The sequence below is a fragment of the Rhinoraja longicauda genome, chromosome 32 (genome assembly GCF_053455715.1).
Source record: "Rhinoraja longicauda isolate Sanriku21f chromosome 32, sRhiLon1.1, whole genome shotgun sequence".
Taxonomy (NCBI): domain Eukaryota; kingdom Metazoa; phylum Chordata; class Chondrichthyes; order Rajiformes; family Arhynchobatidae; genus Rhinoraja; species Rhinoraja longicauda.
The window spans coordinates 24,338,226-24,363,697 of NC_135984.1; the positions used below are offsets into that span (position 1 = coordinate 24,338,226).

The 25,472-nt window shown below is 49.7% G+C and overlaps 1 protein-coding gene across 1 annotated transcript; it reads left to right on the forward strand.

Annotated features, from left to right (window-relative positions):
* The first annotated feature begins 766 nt into the window (after nucleotides 1-766).
* LOC144608663 (ATP-sensitive inward rectifier potassium channel 1-like) lies at nucleotides 767-12,238 on the forward strand. Its single transcript, XM_078426650.1, has 2 exons — nucleotides 767-859; nucleotides 11,060-12,238. Exon 2 carries the CDS (start codon nucleotides 11,083-11,085, stop codon nucleotides 12,190-12,192), a length of 1,110 nt encoding a protein of 369 aa, XP_078282776.1. The 5' UTR covers nucleotides 767-859; nucleotides 11,060-11,082; the 3' UTR covers nucleotides 12,193-12,238.
* Nucleotides 12,239-25,472: the final 13,234 nt, after the last annotated feature.

Here is a 25,472-nt window from a genome sequence, read left to right on the forward strand (position 1 = left end):
TCTTTACTCAGAGGGTTGTGGCTGTATGGAATGGGCTTCCGGTGGAAGTGGTGGAGGCTGGCTCGATTTTATTATTTAAGAGTAAATTGGATAGGTATATGGATAGGAGGGGATTGGAGGGTTATGGTCTGAGTGCAGGTAGATGAGACTAGGTCAGGGAGAATGGTCGGCGTGGACTGGTAGGGCCGGACAGGCCTGTTTCCATGCTGTAGTTGTTATATATGTTATATGTTAAATCCCTTCGAAGGCAGGATAAAAACGCGGCATTTGAAGAGACATGTTGATTCTCGAGCAGAATAAAACACCCGGAGATTTAGATCTGAGATATTGCCATCCCACCGTGAAAAGTCCTCTGGAGTTTGAGCAGGACTTGTGGGTGAAATTCATTCGTCTGACGGGAGTTTATTTTAAAGGTCAGCAGGTAAAGTGGACGCAGACCTTGAGTGTGAAGGAGGTGGGTCAGAAGAAGCATGACCAGTGTCCAGGGGAGTGGGGGTAGCACACAGCACGGGGAACAAGGTGGTCTACCTCAGAGCACAAGGGCAGGGTTAGGGGCCATTTCAGGTGGGGTGCTCCCAATGTGTTTATTTTATCTTAATCCGTTTTTAATCGCTTTGTTTAATCCTAACCATGGCAATAAACAACGTGGGTTGTTCAGGAAATCCATGCAATGGGTTGGAGCTGACACATTCTCCTTTCTAACAGGGCTCTCTGTGCTCCGGCCACTTAAACTGTGGCATGTGCCCTGGATTACAACATACGCAGCTGACTAAACCCATAGTTTCCACCCAGCGACGTGCCTTGGACACTGGCATAGCCCCGGGAAAGGCCCAAGCTGTCGGCAGGACCTCCGCAGTAGGTAGGAATGAATCTTCTACCTCTCTGGTGACCCTCGGACGATCCTTGATCTGACTTTGCAGACTTCACCTTGCACTGGACGCTATTCCCTTATCATGTACCTGTTCACTGTGAATGGGTTGCTTGTAATCATGTATTGTCTTTCCGCTGACTGGTTAGCACGCAACAAAAGCTTTTCACTGTACCTCGCTCGGTACACGTAACAATGAACTAAACTGAACTGATCTTCTGCAATGATTCCCGTCCTCCTTGTTCTCTCAGCATTGTTGACTGTTCCTGAATTAGGAATCTCAGGGAGAGGGAGGGGGAGAAGGAGGAGGATAGGGAGAGGGAGAGGGAAGAGGAGAGGGAGAGGGGGAGGGAGGAGGAGAGGGAGAGGGGGAGGGAGAAGGAAAGAGACACACATGCACACACCATCAATTGTTTCTGCAAATTAGAAGGTTGCTGGCTGGGAGGCACTGGGTACCTGCTTGCCTGTTCATAAACAGAACTTAGAACAGTACAACACATGAACAGGCCCTTCGGCCCACGAGGTCTGTGCCGACCATGACTCCTGAACTAATCAATAGACAATAGACAATAGACAATAGGTGCAGGAGGAGGCCATTCGGCCCTTCGAGCCAACACCGCCATTCAATGTGATCATGGCTGATCATTCTCAATCAGTACCCCGTTCCTGCCTTCTCCCCATACCCCCTGACTCCGCCATCCTTAAGAGCTCTATCTAACTCTCTCTTGAATGCATTCAGAGAATTGGCCTCCACTGCCTTCTGAGGCAGAGAATTCCACAGATTCACAACTCTCTGACTTAAAACGTTTTTCCTCATCTCAGTTCTAAATGGCCTACCCCTTATTCTTAAACTGTGGCCCCTTGTTCTGGACTCCCCCAACATTGGGAACATGTTTCCTGCCTCTAACGTGTCCAACCCCTTAATAATCTTATACGTTTCGATAAGATCCCCGCTCATCCCATAACCATAACACCATAACATAACAACACTTTATTGTCACTCGGCACAACACCGAGCGAAATTTCAGCAGTCACACAAAATACAGCAAAAAAGAAAAGAACACAGGACACCCGACCCCAACACAAACATCCATCACAGTGACTCCAAACACCCCCTCACTGTGATGGAGGCAACAAAACTTCCCCTCTCTTCCCCCCGCACCCACGGACAGGCAGCTCGACCCCTACCGAGGCAAACGACACGCACAGCCCCCGCAAGGGGATGGAAGGCCCCGCGGCCGAGCCGCCCCGGGCACCGAAACGTCCCGCGGCCACACCGGGCGATGTTAAGTCCAACGGCCGAGCCGCACCGGGCACTGAAACGTCCCGCGGCCGAACAGCGCTGACGATGTTAAGTCCAGCGGCCAAGCCGCACCGGGCACTGAAACGTCCCGCGGCCACACCGGGCGATGTTAAGTCCAGCGGCCAAGCCGCACCGGGCATTGAAACGTCCCGCGGCCGAGCCGCACCGGGCACTGAAACGTCCCGCGGCCACACCGGGCGATGTTAAGTCCAGCGGCCGAGCCGCACCGGGCACTGAAACGTCCCGCGGCCGAGCTGCGCCGGCAATGTTAAGGCCCGCAGCCGAGCCGCACCGGGCACTGAAACGTCCCGCAGCCGAGCTGCGCCGGCAATGTTAAGGCCCGCAGCCGAGCCGCACCGGGCACTGAAACGTCCCGCAGCCGAGCTGCGCCGGCAATGTTAAGGCCCGCAGCCGAGCCGCGCCCCGGGGAAGAGACCTAATAAAATAAAGGTTTCCCCCCGCCCCACCCCACCCCACACCCCCACCACACACCCCCACCACACATACACAGCCAAAAACAGAAACAAAAACCATCCCAACACCGACACAAACAAAAAAAAAAGAAAAAAAGACAACAGACTGCCAGAGAGCCGCAGCCGTTAGGCGCAGCCAACTCCTCCTTCTAAATTCCAGTGTAAACAAGCCTAGTCGCTCCAGTCTTTCAACATATGACAGTCCCGCCATTCCGGGAATTAATCTAGTAAACCTACGCTGCACGCCCTCACTAGTAAACCTACGCTGCACACCCAGGCAGCTAAGAGTAAGCAAGCCTGGATGATGGGAGAAATTGAGTCTGTGGTCAGGAAAACGAAGGAGGCATGGGACAGGTACAGGCAGCTAGGATCAGCCGGGAACGGAGGAACATACTTAAGAAGAAAATCAGGAAGGCAAAAATAGAGCAGGAGATATTATTAAGGGAAATGGCAGATTATATTAAGGGAAATCCAAAGAGATTTTACAAGTACATTGAGGGAAAGAGGGTGACTAGAGAGAGAATAGGAGCCCTCAGAAATTGAAGTGGCCATCTCTGTGAAGAGCCACAGGAGATGGGCAATGACCTCAATGAATATTTCTCTGCTGTTTTTACCGTAGGGAAGGACACAAAGACAGGGGAACTTGGGATAGTTAATGGAAGTGGTCACGCTTACAGTCAACAAGGTGCTGAACGTTGTATGGTGTATGAAAGTAGACAAATCTCCAGAGCCTGATCAAATATATCTAAGGACACTGTGGGAAGCTGGTGCCCTGGCTGAGAAATATGAATCATCATTAGACACTGGGGAACATTTAAAGTGGATGGCAAGGCTCAGGGGAGTGCTGTAGGGCAGAGGGATCTAGTGGGGCAGGTGCCCAGTTCCTTGAAAATGGCATCACAGGTAGATAAGGTGGGTCAAGAAGGCTTTTGTTACACTTCATCAGTCAGGGTATTGAGTGTGGAAGCTGGGATGCTATGTTATGGTTGTACACGACGCTGGTAAGGACACATTTGGAGTATTGCGTTCACCCTGCAGTAGGAAAGAGTGCAGAGAACATTCACGAGGATGTTGCCAGGACTTGAGCTGTAGCGAGAGGTTGAGCAGATTAGGACTTTATTCCTTTAGGGCAGGAGGATGAGGGGTGATCTTATAGCGGTGTATAGGATCACGAGGGGAATAGAGAGGGGAGTGGCACCATTGCTGTTTTCACTCTCTCGTCATCTGCAAACTTACTAATCTGTCTTGTACATTCTCATCCAAAGCATTGCTATGGATGACAGTGGGAGGCATTGCAGGTAGTGAAGAGGGTTGCTAGAAATTGCAGCAGAATCTTGGGAAGGGGGTGGGGGGGGGGGCTGAAAGATGGTTAATGGAGTTTAATACAGATAAGTGCAAGGTGTTGCATTTTGGTAAGTCTATGCAGGTCAGGACCTACACAGAATGGCAGAGCTCTGGGGAATGTGAGAGCAGAGGGATCTCGGAGTGCGGGAACATAGTTCCTCTGTGTCAGGTTAGGTAATGGGGAAGTGCAGCGAGATCTGGGTGTCCTTATACACCAGTCACTGAAAGTTGGCGTGCAGGTACAGCAGGCAGTGAAGAAAGCTAATGGCATGTTGGCCTTCATAACGAGAGGACTTCAGTATAGGAGTAAAGAGATCCTTCTGCAGTTGTATAGGGCCCTGGTAAGACCACATCTGGAGTATTGTGTACAGTTTTGGTCTCCTAATTTGAGGAAGGACATCCTTGTAATTGAGGCAGTGCAGCGTAGGTTCACGAGATTGATCCCTGGGATGGCGGGACTGTCATATGAGGAAAGATTGAAAAGACGGCATGTATTCACTGGAGTTTAAAAGGATGAGAGGGGATCTTATAGAAACACATAAAATTATAAAAGGACTGGACAAGCTAGATGCAAGAAAAATGTTCCCAATGTTGGGGGAGTCCAGAACCAGGGGCCACAGTATTAGACTAAAGGGGAGGCCATTTAAAACTGAGGTGAGAAGGAACTTTTTCACCCAGAGAGTTGTGAATTTGTAAAATTCTCTGCCACAGAGGGCAGTGGAGGCCAAATCACTGGATGGATTTAAGAGAGAGTTGGATAGAGCTCTTGGGGCTAGTGGAATCAAGGGATATGGGGAGAAGGCAGGCTCTGGTTACTGATAGTGGATGATCAGCCATGATCACAATGAATGTTGGTGCTGGCTCGAAGGGTCGAATGGCCTCCTCCTGCACCTATTTTCTATGTTTCTATGTTTCTATGAAAGTGCCATCACCGGTGGATTGGTTGGTCAAGATGGCTTGTGGCACATTGGCCTTCATTAATCAGAGTATTGAACATAGTAGCTGTGAGGGAAAAAAATCTGCAGATGCCGGTTTAAATCGAAGGTAGACACAAAATGCTGGAGTAACTCAGCGGGTCAGGCAGCATCTCTGGAGAGAAGGAATGGGTGAGGTTTCGGGTCGAGACCCTTCTTCAGACTGATGTCGGGGGAGGGGATGGGACAAAGATAGGATGTAGTGGGAGACAGGAAGACTAGTGGGAGAACTGGGAAGGGGGAGGGGATAGAGTGGGGAAGCATGGACTACCTGAAGTGGGAGAAGTCAACGTTCGAACCGCTGGGGAGTAAACTGCCCCAGCGAAATTTGAGGGGTTGTTCCTCCAATTTGCGCTGGGCCTCACTCTGACAGTGGAGGGGGCCCAGGACAGAAAGGTCAGATTGGGAATGGGAGGGGGAGTTGAAGTGCTGAGCCACCGGGAGATCAGGTTGGTTGAGACGGACTGAGTGGAGGTGTATCAGGTTAGTTGAGACGGACTGAGTGGAGGTGTACCAGGTTGGTTGAGACGGTAATGTTACAGTTGCACAAGACATTGGCGAGGCCACATTTGGGGTATTGTGTTCATTTGTGGTCACCATGTTATAGGGAAGACGTTGCTAAGCTGGAGAGGGTGCAGAGAAGGCTTACGAGGATGTTGCCAGAATTTGAGGGCCTGAGCCAAAGGGAGAGGTTGAGCAGGCTAGGACTTTATTCCTTGGAGCTCAGGAGGATGAGGGATGATCTTGCAGAGTGCAGGAGATTATGAGAAAAATATGAGATTGGGTAAATGCTTGTTTTACCCAGTGTAGGAGAATCAAGAACCAGAGGACCTTGGTTTAAGATGAGAGGGGAAAGATTCAATAGAAACCTGAGTGACAACTTTTTCACACAGAGGGTGGTGGTTACATAGAACAAGCTGCCAGAGGAGGTGGTGAAGGCAAGAATTTAAAAGACATTTGGGCAGGTACATGGATAGGAAGGGTTTAGAGGGATATGAGCCAAATGCAGGCATCTTGGTCAGCATGGGTAAGTTGGGTTGAAGAGATTGTTCGACTCTGTATGACTCCAAGACTCCTGCGAAGCCATTTCTCCTCATCTCCGCCGACCCCTTATTTAGTGATGATGCCCTTTGGCTCCAGACCCCTCAAATGGAGAAAAAACCCTCCCCACCTTCAACCGGTTGAACAATGTCAGAATTATGCAAGTTTTGGTGTGACCTCCGCTCATCCTTCCAACCTCTGGTGACTGCTGGAGAAGTCCGCTCATCGCGGGAGCATCTGGTCAATCTTTGCCACACCCCCGTGATGCATGTACATCCTGTCTTTGGGAAAGATCACTTCAGTTTAGTTTTGTTTACTGTCACGTGTAAACCTATTGTTGCGTGCTACCCAGTCAGCGGAAAGACAATACAAGGTTACAATTGTGCCATTCACGGTGTGTGTGTGCACGTGTGTGTGTGTGTGAGTGCTTGTGTGAGTACTTGTGTGTGTGTATGCATGTATGTGCACGTGTGCGTGTGTGTGTGAGTAGTTGTGTGTGTGTGTGCATGTATGTGCACGTGTGCATGTGAGTGCTTGTGTGAATACTTGTGTGTGTGTGTGTGTGTGATTGTTTGAATGCATGCGAGTGTGAGTGCATGCGTGTGTGTTTGCATGTGTAAGTGTATGTGTGCATGAATACCAGGGCCGTGTGCGTGTGTGTGTGTGTGCCATTATAAATACTGTGTGTGTGTGTGTGTGTGTGTGTGTGTGTGTGTGTGTGTGCGCGTGCGCGTGCGCGTGCGTGCGCGCGCCATTATAAATACCTGGACCATTTGTGTGTGTGTATGAATGCGTGTGTTTGTTTGTGTGTGTGTACGAGTGGGTTTGTGTGTTTGTTTGCGTGTGCCATTATAAATGCACTCGGGCTGTGTGTGTATATGCCATTATATATGTTTCTGCAATTAGTTTACGCACTCATCTCATGAATATGTCGGGGAGGGGGGGGTGAGATTTTGCTTTGGCCGAAGCTTGCTGCCTGCCTGTCCCAGGGTGGAGGCTGGTTGCTCCAGTGTGGCCTGGTTCAGTGTCCTATGTCCTGTGTCAGACCCACTCCACAACAGCCCAACCAAGCACTGCACGGGTGGCTGCTCTCGCACGACGGCTTCGACAGCCGGTCAACCCCAGCCTCCACCTCCTGTCACTGTGATGGTGAGCACCACTGAATCATCTGGGACAAGCAGTCGTCGGTAAGGCTCGTGGCCACAGGAAACAAAAGTACTCATAAAAACAAGAAAACTATTCTTCTTTTTCTTTATGATTTTAAAGCCTTAGAGCACAATCGCGCACTAAATGTCAACTAAAATGTTAACCTAAATGAGTAAAGCTAACAGATAAGGATGCCTTTCCCCTGAGAGCAGACGTCCCCGTTCACTTGGCAGGGTGCCGTGAATGGAAAGGTCTCTCCCGCCTCACACTGGAAGCAGATTCCCCAGCTCGGGAGGAGGGAAGGCCTCACATGTCCTACATGTCCCTGTTGGCATCTATGAAGAGTCAAGATTTATTACAAATAAAAGTTGACTTTTATTCAAAATAACACCATCGGCCTCAGAGAGGAACGGATTTCTCAAGCTGCATTCACAGAGATGGGGAAGGTTTGGAGGATCGAAGGTTGAAAGATTGAAAGGTTTCTTCAGTCTGAATAAGGGTCCCGACCCGATGCGTTACCTGTCCGTGTTCTCCAGGGATGCTGCCTGACCTGCTGAGGTGCTCCAGTGTTTTGTGTCTTTCTAAGGTTTAGAGGCATATGGGCCAAACACGGGCAGGTGGGACTAGCATAGATGGGGCATCTTGGGTGGCGTGGGTAAGATGGGCCGAACAGCTTGTTTCTGTCCTCTATGACTATGATTCCATGGCTCTATGAGATTCATCTCAGAGCTCTGGAAATAAAACCACATGTAAATAAGCGATCAATTGGCGTAATTCTCCTTTGCAATGTTACTCACTTAGTTCAGTTTAATTTGGAGATACAGTGCCCTTCACCCTTTGGCCCATTCTTTGCTTTGCTGTTTTATGGTGGATATGAGGTCTTATACAGAATATCCCCAAAGCCTAAGTCCTCTACCTACATGTCCATGTGACCCAACATTGGAGCCTGCATGTTCTCACTCTACCAGCTGAGCCACAGTGACGCCTCTAAACTGTAATTACAGTTACTACAATGAATTATACACCACACAAGAGTGGAGGCAAAATACACCCAACCTTCGCCTCTGTGCGGCCACAATGTTGTGTGAAATCAAGAGCATTGAATGGGTTGTAGACGCAAGGAACAGCAGATGTTGGAATCATGAGTAAGACACAGAGCGAGAACAACTCAATGTGTCAAGCAACATCGCTGGAGGACATGGGTAGTTTGGTTTAGTTGTTTAGAGATGCAACATGGAAACAGGCCCTTCATCCCACTGAGTGTAGCTGGGATATGTTGGCCAGTGTGGTCGAACGCGGGCAGGTGGGACTAGTTGGGCCAAAGGGCCTCTCCACGCTGTATTTCTCTATGACTCTACCCGTTCATCCTAGTTCTATGTTATCCCACATTCTCACTCACGTTGAATTGGGAGCCGTCTTCTGACGGGTGAATTATGCCTTGAATAGTACTATGGGGTCCCTTATGCCCGTTTAAATAGATAGCCAGGGTCCCAAATGATAACCCAAATAATGGCAGCAGAATAAAAGCATACTAGATTAGAGGAAGTACAAACTCAGGATCTCGAACGAGAGGAGAAAGTGTCAAGAAGCATCTGAATCCCACATAATATAATTATATTTAATTTTGCAATATTCCAGAGGGGGATTTAGTTCAGGTACGATGAGTAATTAATGAGAACAGCACACAATAGAAAGCTGGTGTACTTCATAGGCCAACGGTACCAGTCACCCCGACCCAGTTTCAACCCTAAAACCCCGAGTCATTGTTTACAACTCAAACAGTCAGCAAGTGCCAGCTGTCTGTGGGTCTCATATCAACACCATCCTAAGCTCACTCCTCAGACAGAAGAGGAATTTTTATCCTACTTCTGCAGCCAAGAACCTTACAACATCTGGGAAAGGTCTTACACTCTCTGCTGTTTCCACCAGTGCCTCAACAGACACGAAACACACTTCCCATCTTAATTCTTGATAAAACCATGAGCTAATCTGATTTGCAGATGACACTAAAGTGGGTTGTTTCCTAGACAGCGAAGATAAGTTATCAAAAATTACAGCAAGATCTTGATCAGCTGGGCAAGTGGGCTGAAGAATGACCAATGGAGTTTAATACAGATAAGTGCGAAGTGTTGTACTTTGGGAAGTCTAAGCGGGGGCAGGAACTCCACAGTGGATAGTAGGGTCCTGGGGAATGCAGCAGAGCAGAGGGATCTAGGAGTGCAAATTCCTCTTCTTTGGGAGAATTTACGACCATACTAGCTCATTATTATATGCAAGACCTTAGTTTAGTTTAGTTTAGAAACAGGCCCTTCGGCCCACCGAGTGTGCATCGACCAGCGATCCCCGCACACAAGCACAATCCTACACACTAGGGACAATTTTACATTTATAGCAAACCAATTAATCTACAAACCTGTATGTCTTTGGAGTGTGGGAGGAAACCGAAGATCATGGGGAGAACGTACAAACTCCATACAGATAAGCAGCCGCAGTCAGGATTGAACACAGGTCTCTGGCGCTGCAAGTGCTGTAAGGCAGTGACACTACCGCTGCACCACCGTGCCGCCAATCTTTCTTCTCCCTTTTGCAAGCTGAATGAGGGACTAGAGATCAAGAGAACGCAGATACTGGAATCTCGAGCAAAAAGGAAACTGCTGGAGGAAGTTAGCATTCAGGCAGCATCTGGGTAGGAAATGGACAGACAAAGTTTTGGGTTGGGACCCTTCCTTGGACTGATGGAGAAATAGGGAGACCGCTGGTCGAAGAGGTGAGGGGAAGAGGCAGGGCAAGGTCTGGCAAGTGACTGGTGGAAGCAGGTGAGGAGGGGTTGATGGGCAGATGAGTCCGGTGGGGGGGGAGGGAAAGTGAAGAGAGCGACCAAGGCTGAAGCCACATGGGTGCAAATGGTGGAACCTGATAAGAAAGAAGGTGGGGAGTAGAATCTGGAAAAGGAGGGAGGGAGGGATGGTAGTAGACCCAGGGTGGGGAGGGGTGGTAGTAGACCCAGGGTGGGGAGGGGTGGTAGTAGACCCAGGGTGGGGAGGGATGGTAGTAGACCCAGGGTGGGGAGGGGTGGGAGAAGAACGGATGGAGGAGATGGAAGAGAGGCAAGGAACGATGATAGAGCAGAGGCGCAGAGGGAAGAGGAAAGAAAGGTGAAAGAAGGCAGGGGGCAACTGTGTAGATGAGAAGGGTAGTGGGGGAATGACCTGAAATGTGTACACACTGGGGTGAGGGTGGGGGCGGCCAACATAGAGGGGCATTCAGGGGTCTTACTTGAAACTGGAGAATACAATGTTCATACCAAGCGGAATATGAGGTGATGTTCTTCCAATTTGCGTGCGGCCTCCCTCTGGCAGTGGAGGAGGCCCGCGAAAGACCAGTATGGAAATGGAAAGGCGAGTTAAAATGGTTAGCAACTGGGAGATCCATCCGGCCCTGGTGGACTGTAGGCAAGGCAAGGGTTCGGGGAAGTATGCTCGGTCTCACAGATGTAGAGGAGGTGCGATCGCAAGCTTGGAACTTGGCGGCCTAGTTCCTTCCCTGGAAGTGTAACCTTCACACCTTCAAGCTTGAAGGAGGAACGATGTCCTGAGGGGACTTTCCCTTCTAATCTTCCTCATTTGTCAGCTTGATGTTAACTTCTGGTTGACCATTAACTGGCATTTGGTCTTATTTGTCCCAATATGTAACCAGTTATTGTTTGAAGCATTTACGGGCACTTTCAGCGGGCCATTTTTCTCGAAGTCAAGCGTTTAATAATAATACTGGCGCGGGTTGTAATTTCAGGAGACGTGATAAAATCGAGTTTCGGCCCCAGTTTAGCAGCCGCAATGTGTTTGGAGTGTACTCTGAGATCACTGGGGCGTGAATAATGGGTTTAACACGTTTGTTGGCATTGTCTTCACAGATTAACAGGTATCTCCCCACGTGATGTTCAAGTACCTCCGCGGGAGATTCACCAGAAACCGGTCGGGGTGCGATCGCCACAGGGCACGCCTGGTCTCCAAGGATGGGAGATGCAACATCGAGTTTGGAAATGTTCGGGAGCATTCAAACGTTAGCTTCCTTACGGATATTTGGACAACGGTCCTTGATCTCAAGTGGAGGTACCAGATGGCCATCTTCATCACGGCATTTCTGGGAAGTTGGTTCCTCTTTGGTTTGCTGTGGTACGCCGTGGCTTACGTGCACAGGGACCTGCCTGAATTCTCCCCTTCTCACAGCCACATCCCTTGTGTGCAGAATATCATTGGGTTGACTAGCGCCTTCCTCTTCTCACTTGAGACCCAGGTGACGATCGGGTACGGCTATAGATGCGTGACGGAGCAGTGCGGCGAGGCCATCTTCCTGCTGGTGGCCCAGTCCATCCTGGGCGTCATCGTCAACTCCTTCATGTGCGGAGCTATTCTGGCCAAGATCTCCCAGCCCAAGAAACGGGCCAAGACCATCACCTTCAGCAAGAGCGCCGTGATCAGCAAACGTGGTGGCAAGCTCTGCCTGCTGATCCGAGTGGCCAACCTCAGGAAGAGCCTGCTCATCGGCAGCCACATCTACGGCAAGCTGCTGAAAACCACGGTGACGCTAGAGGGCGAGACCATCATCATGGACCAGGTCAACATCGACTTTGTGGTCGACGCTGGGAACGAGAACCTGTTCTTCATCTCCCCGCTAACCATCTACCACATTATTGATAAAACCAGCCCCTTCTACGAGATGTCGGCCGAGAGCATCAAGGAGCAGGATATTGAGCTGGTGGTCTTTCTGGACGGCACCATCGAGGCCACCAGCGCCACGTGCCAGGTCCGCACCTCCTACATCCCGGAGGAGGTGTTCTGGGGCTACCGCTTCGCACCCATTGTCTCCAAATCCAAGGAGGGCAAGTACAGGGTTGATTTCTCCAACTTCGGCAAGACGGTGCAAGTGGACACCCCGCACTGCGCCTACTGCCTCCAGACTGAGAGGGAGATGAAGGGCGACACGCAGAAGGCCTACGACAACCTGACGGTGCAGCTCAATGAAGTCAACGAGACCAAGATGTGAGAGCGCGTTGGAAACTGTGATCAACGTTGCGCTGGTGCCTCTTGCCTCTCCATTGCTTTTACAGGTCAATACCCTCCACGCACAATGAGGTACGCGCCCTCCGCGCCTCACGGGCCAGCCGTGATAACAGGAGGGGGCTGTGGCAGCAAGATGTGGTAGAGTGAGGGGACCCAAGCCCACGTGTCACGGTTGGAAGGGTCTCTTGGGCAGGGTTGCCAACTGTCCCGTATTAGCCGGGACATCCCGTATTTTTGGGGCTCAATCGGTTTGTTCCATGCGGCACAACTGTCTTGCCCTTGTCCAACATTAGTAGGGTTGCCAACTTCCTCCCTCCCAAATAAGGGACGCAGGATGACGTCTCCCGCACCGCGCTCCACGTGACCTCACCCGGCCAGCGGCCACGTGCTCCCACTCCACCAATGGCGGCCGCCATTGGTGGAGCGGGAGCACGCGGCCGCTGGCCGGGTGAGGTCACGTGGGGCGCGGGGCGGGTGACGTCACCTTGTGTCCCTTATTTGTGAGGGAGGAAGTTGGCAACCCTACCCTTGGGCCAGGTGAGGTATGGAGTGGGGGTGTGTGGCCTCTCTCACACCCGGTGTGATAAGGGGAGGGGAGTATCTCAGGTCAGCCGTGATAATAGATGGTCATAGCCATGGAGTCATACAGCATGGAAACAAGCCCTTCAGCCCAACTTGCCCCTACCGACCAACATGTCCCATCTACACTAGTCCCACCTGCTTGCATCTGATCCATAAACCCTCTCACCCTGCCCTATCCATATACCTGTCCAAATCTTTTTTAAACATTGTGATTGTACCTGCCTCAATTACTTCTACCACACACCTACCACCCTTTGTGTAAAAAAAAGTTGCCCTTCAGGTTCCTATTAATTTTTTCCCTTAAGGTTAAGTAGGCTGGGTCTCTATTCCATGGAGCGCAGGAGGATAAGGGGAGATCTTATAGAGGTGTACAAAGTCATGAGAGGAATAGATCGGGTAGATCTAAAGACTATTAAAAGAGTCTTTTACCCAGAGTAGGGGAATCGAGGACCAGAGGACATAGGTTCAAGGTGAAGGGGAAAAGATTTAATCGGAATCCGAGGGGTAACTTTTTCACACAGAGGGTGGTGGGTGTATGGAACAAGCTGCCAGAGGAGGTAGTTGAGGCTGGGACTATCCCATCGTTTAAGAAACTGTTGGGCAGGTACATGGATGGGACAGGTTTGGAAGGTTATGGACCAAGCGCAGGCAAGTGGGACAAGGGTAGCTGGGACATTGTTGGCCGGTGTGGGCGAGATGGACCAACGGGCCTGTTTCCACACTGTATCAATCTATGACTCTATGACTCTTAAGTGTGAAATCCAGAGGTCCAGTCCCAAATGAGGAATGATGCTGGAAGGGTTAGCTGCAGCCACAGAGGGCAGACAGCAGCACTTCATTGCCAAGGGTGAACTCCCACCAATCCTTCTGTCGGCCATGCTACACTGGTGTTTAAGGAAACAGTGTGATCATTCAGTCAACCTCCCCACATCAAGGTCTGGCACCCTGCCCCGCCTGCCTTTGAGCAACGCTGCCTTGGTTGATGGTTGCCCGCGAGTCCCTCATTCTCCGTGCTTCCCACTTGCGGTGACCATCTGCGGACTCGGCCCTGGTGTCCCACTCCAACCCTGTCCCTCCCCTGTACCTCTTTGGGCGGCACGGTGGGGCAGCGGTAGAGTTGCTGCCTTGCAGCACCGGAGACCCAGGTTCGATCCCGGCTACGGGTGCCGTCTGTACGGGGTTTGTACGTTCTCCACGTGACCGCGCGGGTTTTCTCCGAGATCTTCGGTTTCCCCCCACACTCCAAAGACGTACAGGTTTGTAGGTTAATTGGCTTCGGTAAAATTGTAAACTTGTCCCTAGTGTGTGTAGGGGGAGTGTTGATGTGCGGGGATCGCTGGTGGATGTGGAATCGGTGGGCCGAAGGGCCTGTTTCCGTGCTGTGTTGCCCCACATCTTGCTAACCGCCCCGCCAGGGAGCCCCCCCCACCCCTCCTGTACTGGACGAGGTTAGTGTGACTTCCCCAGGTAAGACCTGCTCACAATAAGTGTAGGAAGGAACTGCAGATGCTGGTTTAAATCGAAGAGACACAAAATGTCCAAGCATCTCCAGAGATGCTGCCTGTCCCGCTGAATGACTCCAGCATTTGTGGCCAGCTTACAGTCACATCAAGTCAAGTCAAGTCAAATTAATGGAATTCCAGAATGAAACGACCGATAGATCACAGAGGCTCTTTCAAAACTGCTGTTTTGTCAGGTTAGTGTTGCGATAAAATTAGAGTATTTTTAAAAATCAAATGTTATTTTTAAAAAATCTTCAGAACTTGAATTAAAAATTGAGATAACAGAATATTTTTGAGAATGTAATCTATAATAAATGAAGTTTTAATTCCGATGTTAAAATTCGGGGTCTTTTTTTTAAAGAATGCAATGCCGACGGTCATGAATAGATTCCTGTCATGCTTTTGTCTAAGATTAACGGATTTCTTCAAGGTGGAAGCATGTTTTTCTCATTGCTGTGGGGTCTTAGAACTCTTGCCATCTCAAGTGGACTCACAGCATCGCAGACCCACGTTAGATTCTGACCTCAGGTGCTGTGTGTGTGGAGTTTGCACGTTCTCTGGTTGACCACAATGGTTTCCTCCAGGTGTTCCGTATTCATAGAAACATAGAAACATAGACAATGGGTGCAGGAGGAGGCCATTCGGTCCTTCGAGCCAGCACCGCCATTCAATGTGATCATGGCTGATCGTCCACAATCAGTGCCCCGTGCCTGACTTCTCCCCATACCCCTTGATTCCGCGAGCCCCTAGAGCTCTATCTAACTCTCTCTTAAATCCATCCAGTGATTTGACCTCCACTGCCCTCTGTGGCAGAGAATTCCACAAATTCACAACTTTCTGGGTGAAAAAGTTCCTTCTCACTTCAGTTTTAAATGGCCTCCCCTTTATTCTAAGACTGTGGCCCCTGGTTCTGGACTCCCCCAACATTGGGAATTTTTTTCCTGCATCTAGCTTGTCCAGTCCTTTTATAATTTTATATGTTTCTATAAGATCCCCTCTCATCCTTGTAAACTCCAGTGATTACAAGCCTAGTCTTTTCAATCTTTCCTCATATGACAGTCCAGCCATCCCAGGATTCCTCCCACATCCTAAAGACGTGTGAGTTTAAAGGTTCATTGGTGTCTGCATGAATTGTCGCTAGTATCTAGGGAGTGGATGAGAAATCAGATAACGTACAGTACAACAAGTGTGAATGGGTGATCGATGGTCAGCATGGACTCGATGGGCCGAAGGGTCTGGTCCCATGCTGCATCCCTAAACTAAATGTATCAAGATCACCTTGTGTTGAAAACAAGCTGAGGGGAAACTGATGAAAATGTCTCTCTTCCCACTGAACATAATGGTAACTGTCATCGTAGAAACTAGAATAGGCAGTTTGACTGCTGGGTATAAGAAAATAACTGCAGATTCTATCCTACACACACTAGGGACAACTTACATTCATACCAAGCCAACGAACCTCGGAGTGTGGGAGGAAACCGAACATCTCGGAGTAAAAACCCACCCGGTCACGGGGAAAATGTACAATCTCTTTACAGACCGCACCCCCAGTAGTCGGGATCGAACCCGGGTCTCCAGCACTACGAGCGCTGTAATGCAGCAACTCTACCGCTGTACCACCGTGGTTCATTGTATCTGAAGAAGTCCGACTGCATGGTAGAACCTCATGAGGGGAGATGGGAGAACATCAGCATTGGTGCTCATTGGAAGCATCGTCAATGCATATTTGGTAATGGATTCAGTGCAAGCGGATCTCCTCGCCCCAGTGTAACCCTCCCTCCACGAGGGCAAACGGCATCAGACGCAGCATTTAGAGCTTGCGATCGAGATCTTCTCAGCAGGGTCAGCATGTACTGTACATCCCCAGGGCCAGCACAGTGGAGCAGTGGGTAGAACTGCCGCCCCTCAGCATCGGAGACCGGGGTTCAATCCTGACCTCCGGTGCTATCAGCGTGTCCGCCTTTGCACATTCTCCCTGTGGGACCGTGTGGGTTTTCTCCGGGTGCTCCGGTTTTCCCCCACATCGCAAAGACGTGCGGGTTTGTAGTTTATTTGGCCCTCTGTAAATCGTCCTGAGTGTGCAGGGAGTGGATGAGAAAGTGGGATAACATAGAACTAGTGTGAACGGGTGCTCGATGGTCAGTGTGCACTTGTGGTGGGGAGGGGGGGGGAGGGGTAGCGAAGGGCCTGTTTCTGTACTGTATCTTTTGATCAAACAATTGCCCTTGCAAAGGGGCTGGAGAGCTCCCTTCTTGAACAGTCGTAGTTCTGGTCAGGGCACTCCCATGCTGTGGGAGGAGTGGGGGGGGGGGGGGGGGGGGGGGGGGGGAGGTGGGGGGGGGGGGGGGGGGGAAGGGGATAGAATTTCAGGTTTTAGACCCAGAAATGGGGAATGAGCAGTCAATACATTTCCAAAACCATGTTGTGGTCCAAATCCATAGCTCCCTGAAAGTGGGAACACAATTAGACAGAGTAAGTAAATAAGGCTATGTGGTATGTTTGCTGTTCATCAGTTGGGCCGTTGAATACAAGAGTCAGGAAGTCCTTTGTAGGATGTTGGTTAGGCTGCTTATAGAGTATTGCGTGCTGTTCTGGTCGCCCAATTACAGGAAGGAGGTGGAGGCTTTGGAGAGGGGGGTTACCAGAACGCTACCTGGATTAGAGGGGTTTAGCTACAAGGAGAGGATGGACAATCTTGGATTGTTTTCGCTTGAATGGCAGAGGTTGCCGGGAGACCTGAGAGAAGTTTGTAAAATTATGAGACACACAGTTAGGATAGACAGTCAGTACCTTTACCTCAGGAGGGAAATATTGAAGATAAGGGCAGCACTGTGGCACAGCGGTAGAGCTACTGGCTTACAGCACCAGATACCCGGGTTTGATCCCAACTACGGGTGCTGTCTGCACCGAGTTAGTACGTTCTCCCCATGACCTACGTGGGTTTTCTCCGAGATATTCGGTTTCCTCCCACACTCCAAAAAACGCACAGCTTTGGAGATTAATTGACTTGGTTATAAATGTAAAATTGTCCCTAGTGTGTTTAGGGTAGTGTAAACTAAACTAAACTAAACTAGTTAGAGGGCATAGCTTTAAGGTGGGAGGGGCAACGTTTAGAGGAGATGTGCAGGGAGCCTGGGACATGCTGCCAGGGGGGTGTGGAAGCAGATATGGTAGTAGCATGTGAGACCTTTAGATAGGCACATGCATATGCAGAGAATGGAGAGATATAGATCACGTGCAGGCAGATGAGATGAGTTTAACTTGCATCATGTTTGGCACCGACATTGCTGGCTGCAGGGCCTGCTTCTGTGCTACACTGCTCTATGTTCTATTTCTACACTAGGTGGTGGAGGGATTGGGGGCTGCCGGATGGGGTAACTGCCGTGTATTCTGTAGTTGGTGCACATTGCAGCCTCTGTGTCACTGTTGACGGAATTGGCAAGGATATCACGAATCGGAGAGACACGAAATGCTGGAGTAACGCAGCGGGACAGGCAGCATCTCTGGATAGAAGGAATGGGTGACGTTGCGGATCGAGACCCTTCTTCGGACTGAGAGTCAGGCGAGAGGGAGACACAGAGATAAGGAAGTGTAAGGTGTGAAAACGAGACATCAAAGTGGATGCTGAACCAAGGGAAATGTGGAATAGATCATTGTTAGCTAGGAGAAGGTGACATCAAAGCATTATCGAAGGGACAGTCAGGCTGGTCAGAGAACTAGGAAGGGGGAGGGATGGAGAGAGAGGGAAAACAAAAGTTACTTGAAGTTAGAGATGTCAATGTTCAATCCGCTGGGGTGTAAGCTGCCCAAGTGGTGTATGAGGTGCTGTTCCTTCAAACAGAGAATCGTTACACCACAGGAGACCCTTCAGCCAGTCGGGTAGACCCCAGCTCCAAGTAGAGTGGTCCCATCATCCCAACCCTCACTCCATCACCACAGCCCTGCACGTCATTCCCTCTCACACTGCCTCCCAGTTTGCTTCACAGCTTATGAGTGGACTCTGAGTAAAACAAACCTTCCTTCAGGAGTCTTTGTGTCATAAAGCACTGAAACAGGCCCTCCACCCCAACTCATCCATGCTGACTGATGCCCCATCGAACCTAGTCCCACCTGCCCATGTCTGGCCCATATCACTCTGGACCTGTCCAACCATACTCCCGTCCAAGTAACTTTTAAATGTTGTTATAGTACCTGCCTCTACTACTTCCTCTGTCCGCTTGTTCCATATATCCACCAGCCTCTGAGTGAAAAATTTGCCCGTCATGTTCTTATAAAATCTTGCCCCTCTCAACTTAAAGGGCCGGTTTGCATGCTGTATCTTTCATCAATTAATCAATCGACCAATCGATCAATCAACCGACCAGCCAATCGATCGATCAATCGATCGATCAATCGATCGATCAATCAATCAATCGATCAATCAATCTATCGATCAATCAATCAATCAATCAATCAATCAATCAATCAATCAATCAATCAATCAATCAATCAATCAATCAATCAATCAATCGACCAATCAATCAATCAATCAATCAATCAATCAATCAATCAATCAATCAATCAATCAATCAATCAATCAATCAATCAATCAATCAATCAATCAATCAATCAATCAATCAATCAATCAATCAATCAATCAATCAATCAATCAATCAATCAATCAATCAATCAATCAATCAATCAATCAATCAATCAATCAATCAATCAATCAATCAATCAATCAATCAATCAATCAATCAATCAATCAATCAATCGATCAATCGATCGATCGATCGATCGATCGATCGATCGATCAATAGAGGCTTGTACTGGGGGTTTGGGATTAGAGCGGAATTTTTCATTGGATTTTGCTTTTGGACAAGGGTTGGGACTGGGATTGGGATAGTATTAATATCAGGATCAGTTCTGATATTGGGAAAGCGTTAGGGATTAGGATCGAGGTTGGGAGAGTGAAAACTCGTCATCAGTTCCGATGAGTAAAAGCGAATGTGTGGAGCTGCCCTTCCTGTCCTGTCTGGGGTCGAGGATATTAAAGGCTGGTAAATATCCGAGAGGTGGTTTGAGAACTTCCAATTGACAGGAGATTTTAGAATCATATTTTAACCTGAAGGAGAGGGGTTGTACAGTCATCAGTTGATGCAAACAAAAGGAACTGCAGATGCTCGTTTACAAAGAAAGACATAAGGTTTTGGAGTAACTCAGCGGGTCAGGCAGCATCTCTGGAGAACATGGATAGGAGATCAGTCTGAAGAAGGATCTCAACCCAACACATCACCCGTTCCTTCTATTCAGAGATGCTGCCTGGTCCAGTTACGCCACTATTTTGTGTCTATCTTGGGTGACGTTTTGGGTTGGGGTGCAGATGTACAATGTTATCATGAGGATGTCCAGTGGGTGGTGGTGTTGAGCTTCGTTTAGTCTAGTAGAGATACAGCGCGGAAACAGGTCCTTCGGCCCACCAGCAAACCCCACACATTAACACTACCTGAGACACACACACACCACGCACACACACACACACACACACACACCCCCACACACACACACCCCCACACCCACACACACACACACACACACACACACACACACACACACACACACACACACACACACCCCTACACACACCACACACACACCCACACACACACCCACACATACACCCCCACACACACACCCCCACACACACACCCACACAAACAACCCCCACACACACACCCCTACACACACACCCCTACACACACCCCCCCACACACACACCCCTACACACACACACACCCACACACACACACCCCCACACACACCCCCCCACACACACACATCCCCACACACACACCCCAACACACCCCCCCACACACACCTCCACCACGCACACCCCCACCCCTACACACACACACACACACACCACTACACACAAGCCCCTACACGCACCCCCACACACACACCCACACACACCCCGAGAGGGAGAGGGAGAGGGAGAGGGAGAGGGAGAGGGAGAGGGAGAGGGAGAGGGAGAGGGAGAGGGAGAGGGAGAGGGAGAGGGAGAGGGAGAGGGAGAGGGAGAGGGAGAGGGAGAGGGAGAGGGAGAGGGAGAGGGAGAGGGAGAGGGAGAGGGAGAGGGAGAGGGAGAGGGAGAGGGAGGGAAAATGCTGGAGTAACTCAGCAGGACAGGCAGCATCTCTGGATAGAAGGAATGGCTGACATTTTGTGTCGAGACCCTTCTTCAGTCTGAAGAGATTTGTCATATGTACCGTCAATAACACCCAGTTCCATTCACACAGGGTGCTGGACCCTGCAAAACCACAGTGGAGCTGTTTACTGCAGCTATGCCCAGTGAATGTGGGAGCCCTGGTTAGTGAAACGTAGAGTATGTTCACCTTAGAAAGTGACAGTGCTGTGAATTCACCAGCAAGCCTAATAGACCATTGACCTCTGCTTTAGCCCACAAACTAATTAAACACGATTACCCCACTTATATTAAAACAAGATTCCGCACATTTGGTTACATTAACCCATGCTCTGTTCAATAAGCAGTTATTCTGCAGAGTACCACACACACTTCTGTAGTGGCCCTCACCTTGAATAAACCTGATAAATAAAAGACACAGAATGCTGGAGTAACACAAGGGGCCAGGCAACATCACGTGAGAACGTGGATAGGACGTTTTGGGTTGGGACCCTTCTCTAAACTGGCAATTGTTTGCTTTGCACTGTGGGTATTTCATATCTGGGGCTGTGTTTGTTTATTAAAAGAAAATGCAACGTATAACAGGGACGAGTGTTTGAAGGGAACTCTCTCGTGAGGGAACCGCAGATGCTGGTTTAAATCTGATGAAGAAAAGACACGAAATGCTGGAGTAACTCAGCAGGACAGGCAGCATCTCTGGAGAGAAGGAATGGGTGACGTTTCGGGTCGAGACCCTTCATCAGACTGATGTCAGGGGAGGCTGTGGGTCAAAGATAGGATGTAGTCGGGGACAGAAAGACTAGTGGGAGAACTGGGAAGGGGAGGGGATGGAGAGAGAAAGCAAGGGCTATCTGAAGTTAGAGAAGTCAATGTTCATACCGCTGGGGTGTAAGCTGCACAAGCGAGATATGCTGTTCCTCCAATTTGCACTGGGCCTCAGTCTCGGGTTGCCAACTGTCCCGTATTAGCCGGGACATCCCATATTTTGGCCTAAATTGGTTTGTCCCGTATGGGACCACCCTTGTCCCGTATTAGGCCCCGCAGCCCGCTGTAGGCCCAGACACTGTAGGCCCGGACATTGTAGGCCCAGACACTGTAGGCCCGGGGGCCACTGCAAGCCCGGACAGTGTAGGCTAATGGAGTGTGTTCGGGGAGCAGGGCCGAGTGTGTTCGCCTAACGGAGATTGCGTAGCAACCCGCCTCCCGGCCCGGGCGGCCGCCGTTGGTGGAGCGGGAGCACGTAGCCGCTGGCTGGGTGAGGTCACGAGGAGCGCGGGGCGGTGACATCACCTTGTCCCGTATTTGGGAGTGAGATAGTTTGCACCCCTACCTCACTCTGACAATGGAGGAGGCCCAGGACAGAAAGGTCAGATTGGAAATGGGAGGGGGAGTTGAAGTGCTGAGCCATATGCATATACACACACACACACACACACACACACACACACACACACACACACACACACACACACACACACACACACACACACACACACACACACACACACACACACACCCACACACACACAGACACACACACACGCACACACACACACACACACACACACGTGCACACCTGCATGCACAGAAAAAAACGAACAAACAATAATAGTGCAATAATAACAATAATAGTCTTTGTAGTTCAGAACTTATTTGAGGTTGTGACGTTTGAAAGCCTTATGGCTGTAGGGAAGAAGCTGTTACTGAACCTGGACGTTACAGTTTTCAGGCTCCTGTACCTTCTTCCCGATGGCAGGGGTGAAATGAGTGTGTGGCCAGGGTGGTGTGGGTCTGATGATGCTGGCTGCCTTTTTGGCGCAGTGACTCCTGTAGATCTCTTCGATGGTGGGGAGGTCTGTACCCGTGATGGACTGGGCAGTGTTCACAACTTTCTGCTGTCTTCTTGGGCGTTCAAGCTGCCAAACCAGGCCATCAATATGCTCTCCACTGTACACCTGTAGAAGTTTGTGTGAATCGTCTCTGAAAGCCTCTTTGCTCACAGTTCCTCTCGGCAGCAGTGACCAGCAGAGGGAACCCAGGCACTGTGAGTGGAGACCCCTGGTGTACACTCCCACAAGGATAGGCTAGAGAAGCTGGGCTGGTTTCCCTGGAGCGTAGGAGGCTGAGAGGTCACCTGATAGACGTATATTAGCGGCATGATGGCGCAGCGGTAGAGTTGCTGCCTTACGGAGACAACAACGCCAGTGACCCCTGTTCGATCCCAACCTGTCTGTACAGAGCTTGTACGTTCTCCCCGTGACCTGCGTGGGTTTTCTCCGAGACCTTTGGTTTCCTCCCACACTCCAAAGACGTACAGGTTTGAGGATTAATTGGCTTGGTATAAATGTAAATAGTCCCTAGTGTGTGTGGGATTGTGTAAGTGTGCGGGGATCGCTGGTCGGTGTGGACTCGGTGGGCTGAAGGGCCTGTTTCCGCACTGTATCTCTAAAACTAAAACTAAAACTATAACTAAAGCATAGATGGGGTAGATAGTCAAAATCTTTCACCCATGATGGAGTACCAAACGAGAGAGCATAGGTTTAAGGTGAGGGGAAGGAATTTTAAAGAGGATCAAGGGTGTATATGTTCCATGTTCCAGCTGCCAGCGGAGGTGGTGGAATCTGATTCAGTAACTATGTTTTAAGGGCATTTAAATACACGAGGCACAAATAGATACAGACCTAATGTGGGAAAGTGAATTTAATATAAATAGGCATAAAAGTCAGCATGGATTCGTTGTGCTGAAGGGCCTGCTTTTAGTTTCGTTTTAGCTTAGTTTAGAGATACAGCGCGGAAACAGGCCCTTCGGCCCACTGAGTCCGTGCCGCCCAGCGATCCCCGCACACTAACACTATCCAACACACACCAGGGACATTTTACATTTATCCCAAACCAATTAACCTACAAACCTGTACGTCTTTGGAGTGTGGGAGGAAACCGAAGATCTCGGAGAAAATCCACGCAGGTCAGGGGGAGAACGTACAAACTCCGTACAGACGGCGCCCGTAGCAAGGGTCGAACCCGGGTCTCTGGCGCTGTAAGGCAGCAACTCTACCGCTGCGCCACTGTGCTGTACTACCCTGTGACTCACGCTTTCAGCTACTCTGGGACCATTAATGCCCAGTGTACTGGATCAAGACATTTAGAGTTTAGAGTTGTGAAATATAGCATGGACACTGGTTCTTCAGCCCACCGAGCCCATGCCGACCATTGTTCACCGGTTCACACCAGTTCAATCTTATTACACTTTCCCATCCACTCCCCACACACTAGGGGCAGCTTACAGAAACCAATTAATCTACACACCCGCACGTCTTTGGGATGTAGGGGGGAAACTGGAGCACCCGGAGGGACCCATGCAGTCACAGAGATGAGGGCTAATGACAGCACCCAAGGCCAGGCTGGAACCCAGGTCTCTGGTGCTGTGAAGCAGCAGCTCAACCCGCTGTGCCACTCTGCCGCCCTGTGTCACATTGTAAGCACATGGACGCACATAGATAAAGCACACACACACATGAATGGGGTCCCGAACCAAAACGTCTGTGGTCCACTCCCTCCGCAGATGCTGCCTGACCCGTTGAGTACCTCCAGCACTTTGTTTTTTTACTCAAGACTCCAGCATCTTCAATTTGTTGAGTCTCCACAGATCCTCGTGGTGGTGGCTATCGCTCGAGGTCGAGGATAGTGGTCTACATTCCCTTGTGTTTATGAACTCTCAGGTGGCCTACGAGTCCAATCTTGGCTGTGAAAGTTCTTTGGCATTCAGGGCAATGTTCTTTGGCAATTCCAGATGTCAGATCGGACTTTGGTTGGGTTGTATTATCCACAGATAATGCACACATGTGTATGTAAAAACATATGAGTACAACGTGCACACATGCACAAACACACACTCACACTACACACACACATAAACACACATACACACACATGATAATACACATTCTCACATGCAATAGAACATGTAAACATATACTGACAATATACACATACAACGTATATGCACAATATATACAGATGAAGAATATACATACATTCACTCACACAACACACAGATAGATTTGCAGTAAAAATAAAATTACATACATATGCACAGCATATACACAGATGGAACATCCGCACAGAATATATATACACGGGGCACACACATAGTGTACACACACACGTGCACATGCACACACACACACGCGCACAGTGTACACACACACCAATGTGTTTATACACATATGGAGCACATACAAACAACATACACACATACACGCGCAGAGCGCACACACGCACACACACACACACAGCACACACACACACGCACACACACACACACGCACACACACACACATGTGGTGCACACACACACATATACGTTATGTGTATATACAGAGTAAACATGCATGCACACATACACTTACACATGCAAACACACACACATGCACATATATGCACACACAAGCACTTGCACATACACGCACACACACACATACATACATGCACACACACACACACACATGCACACTCACACACATACAAACACACACACGCACACACACAAACAAACACACACACACACACACACACACACACACACACACACACACACACACACACACACACACACACACACACACACACACACACACACACACACACACACACACACACACACACACACACACACACACACACACACACACACACACACACACACACACACACACACACACACACACACACACACACACACAATATACTTACTGAACACAAAGACCTCCCCCAAACACAGTTTCGGTTCAGACATATGTTTTCTGTGGAAACCCATTCATAAAAATACCAGAGGCATCTGGGGGTTTTGGTCTGAGCTTTTCCCCAAGAGGCCGTTGGCAGGGTTCCCATTAAACACAGGAATGTGCCGACTGCCCTGCGCCTCAGCCTGGTCGCGGGGGAAGGAATTACATTTTCCTCCCAGCTTTGCGGCAACAACTTCCTACCGAGGCCACG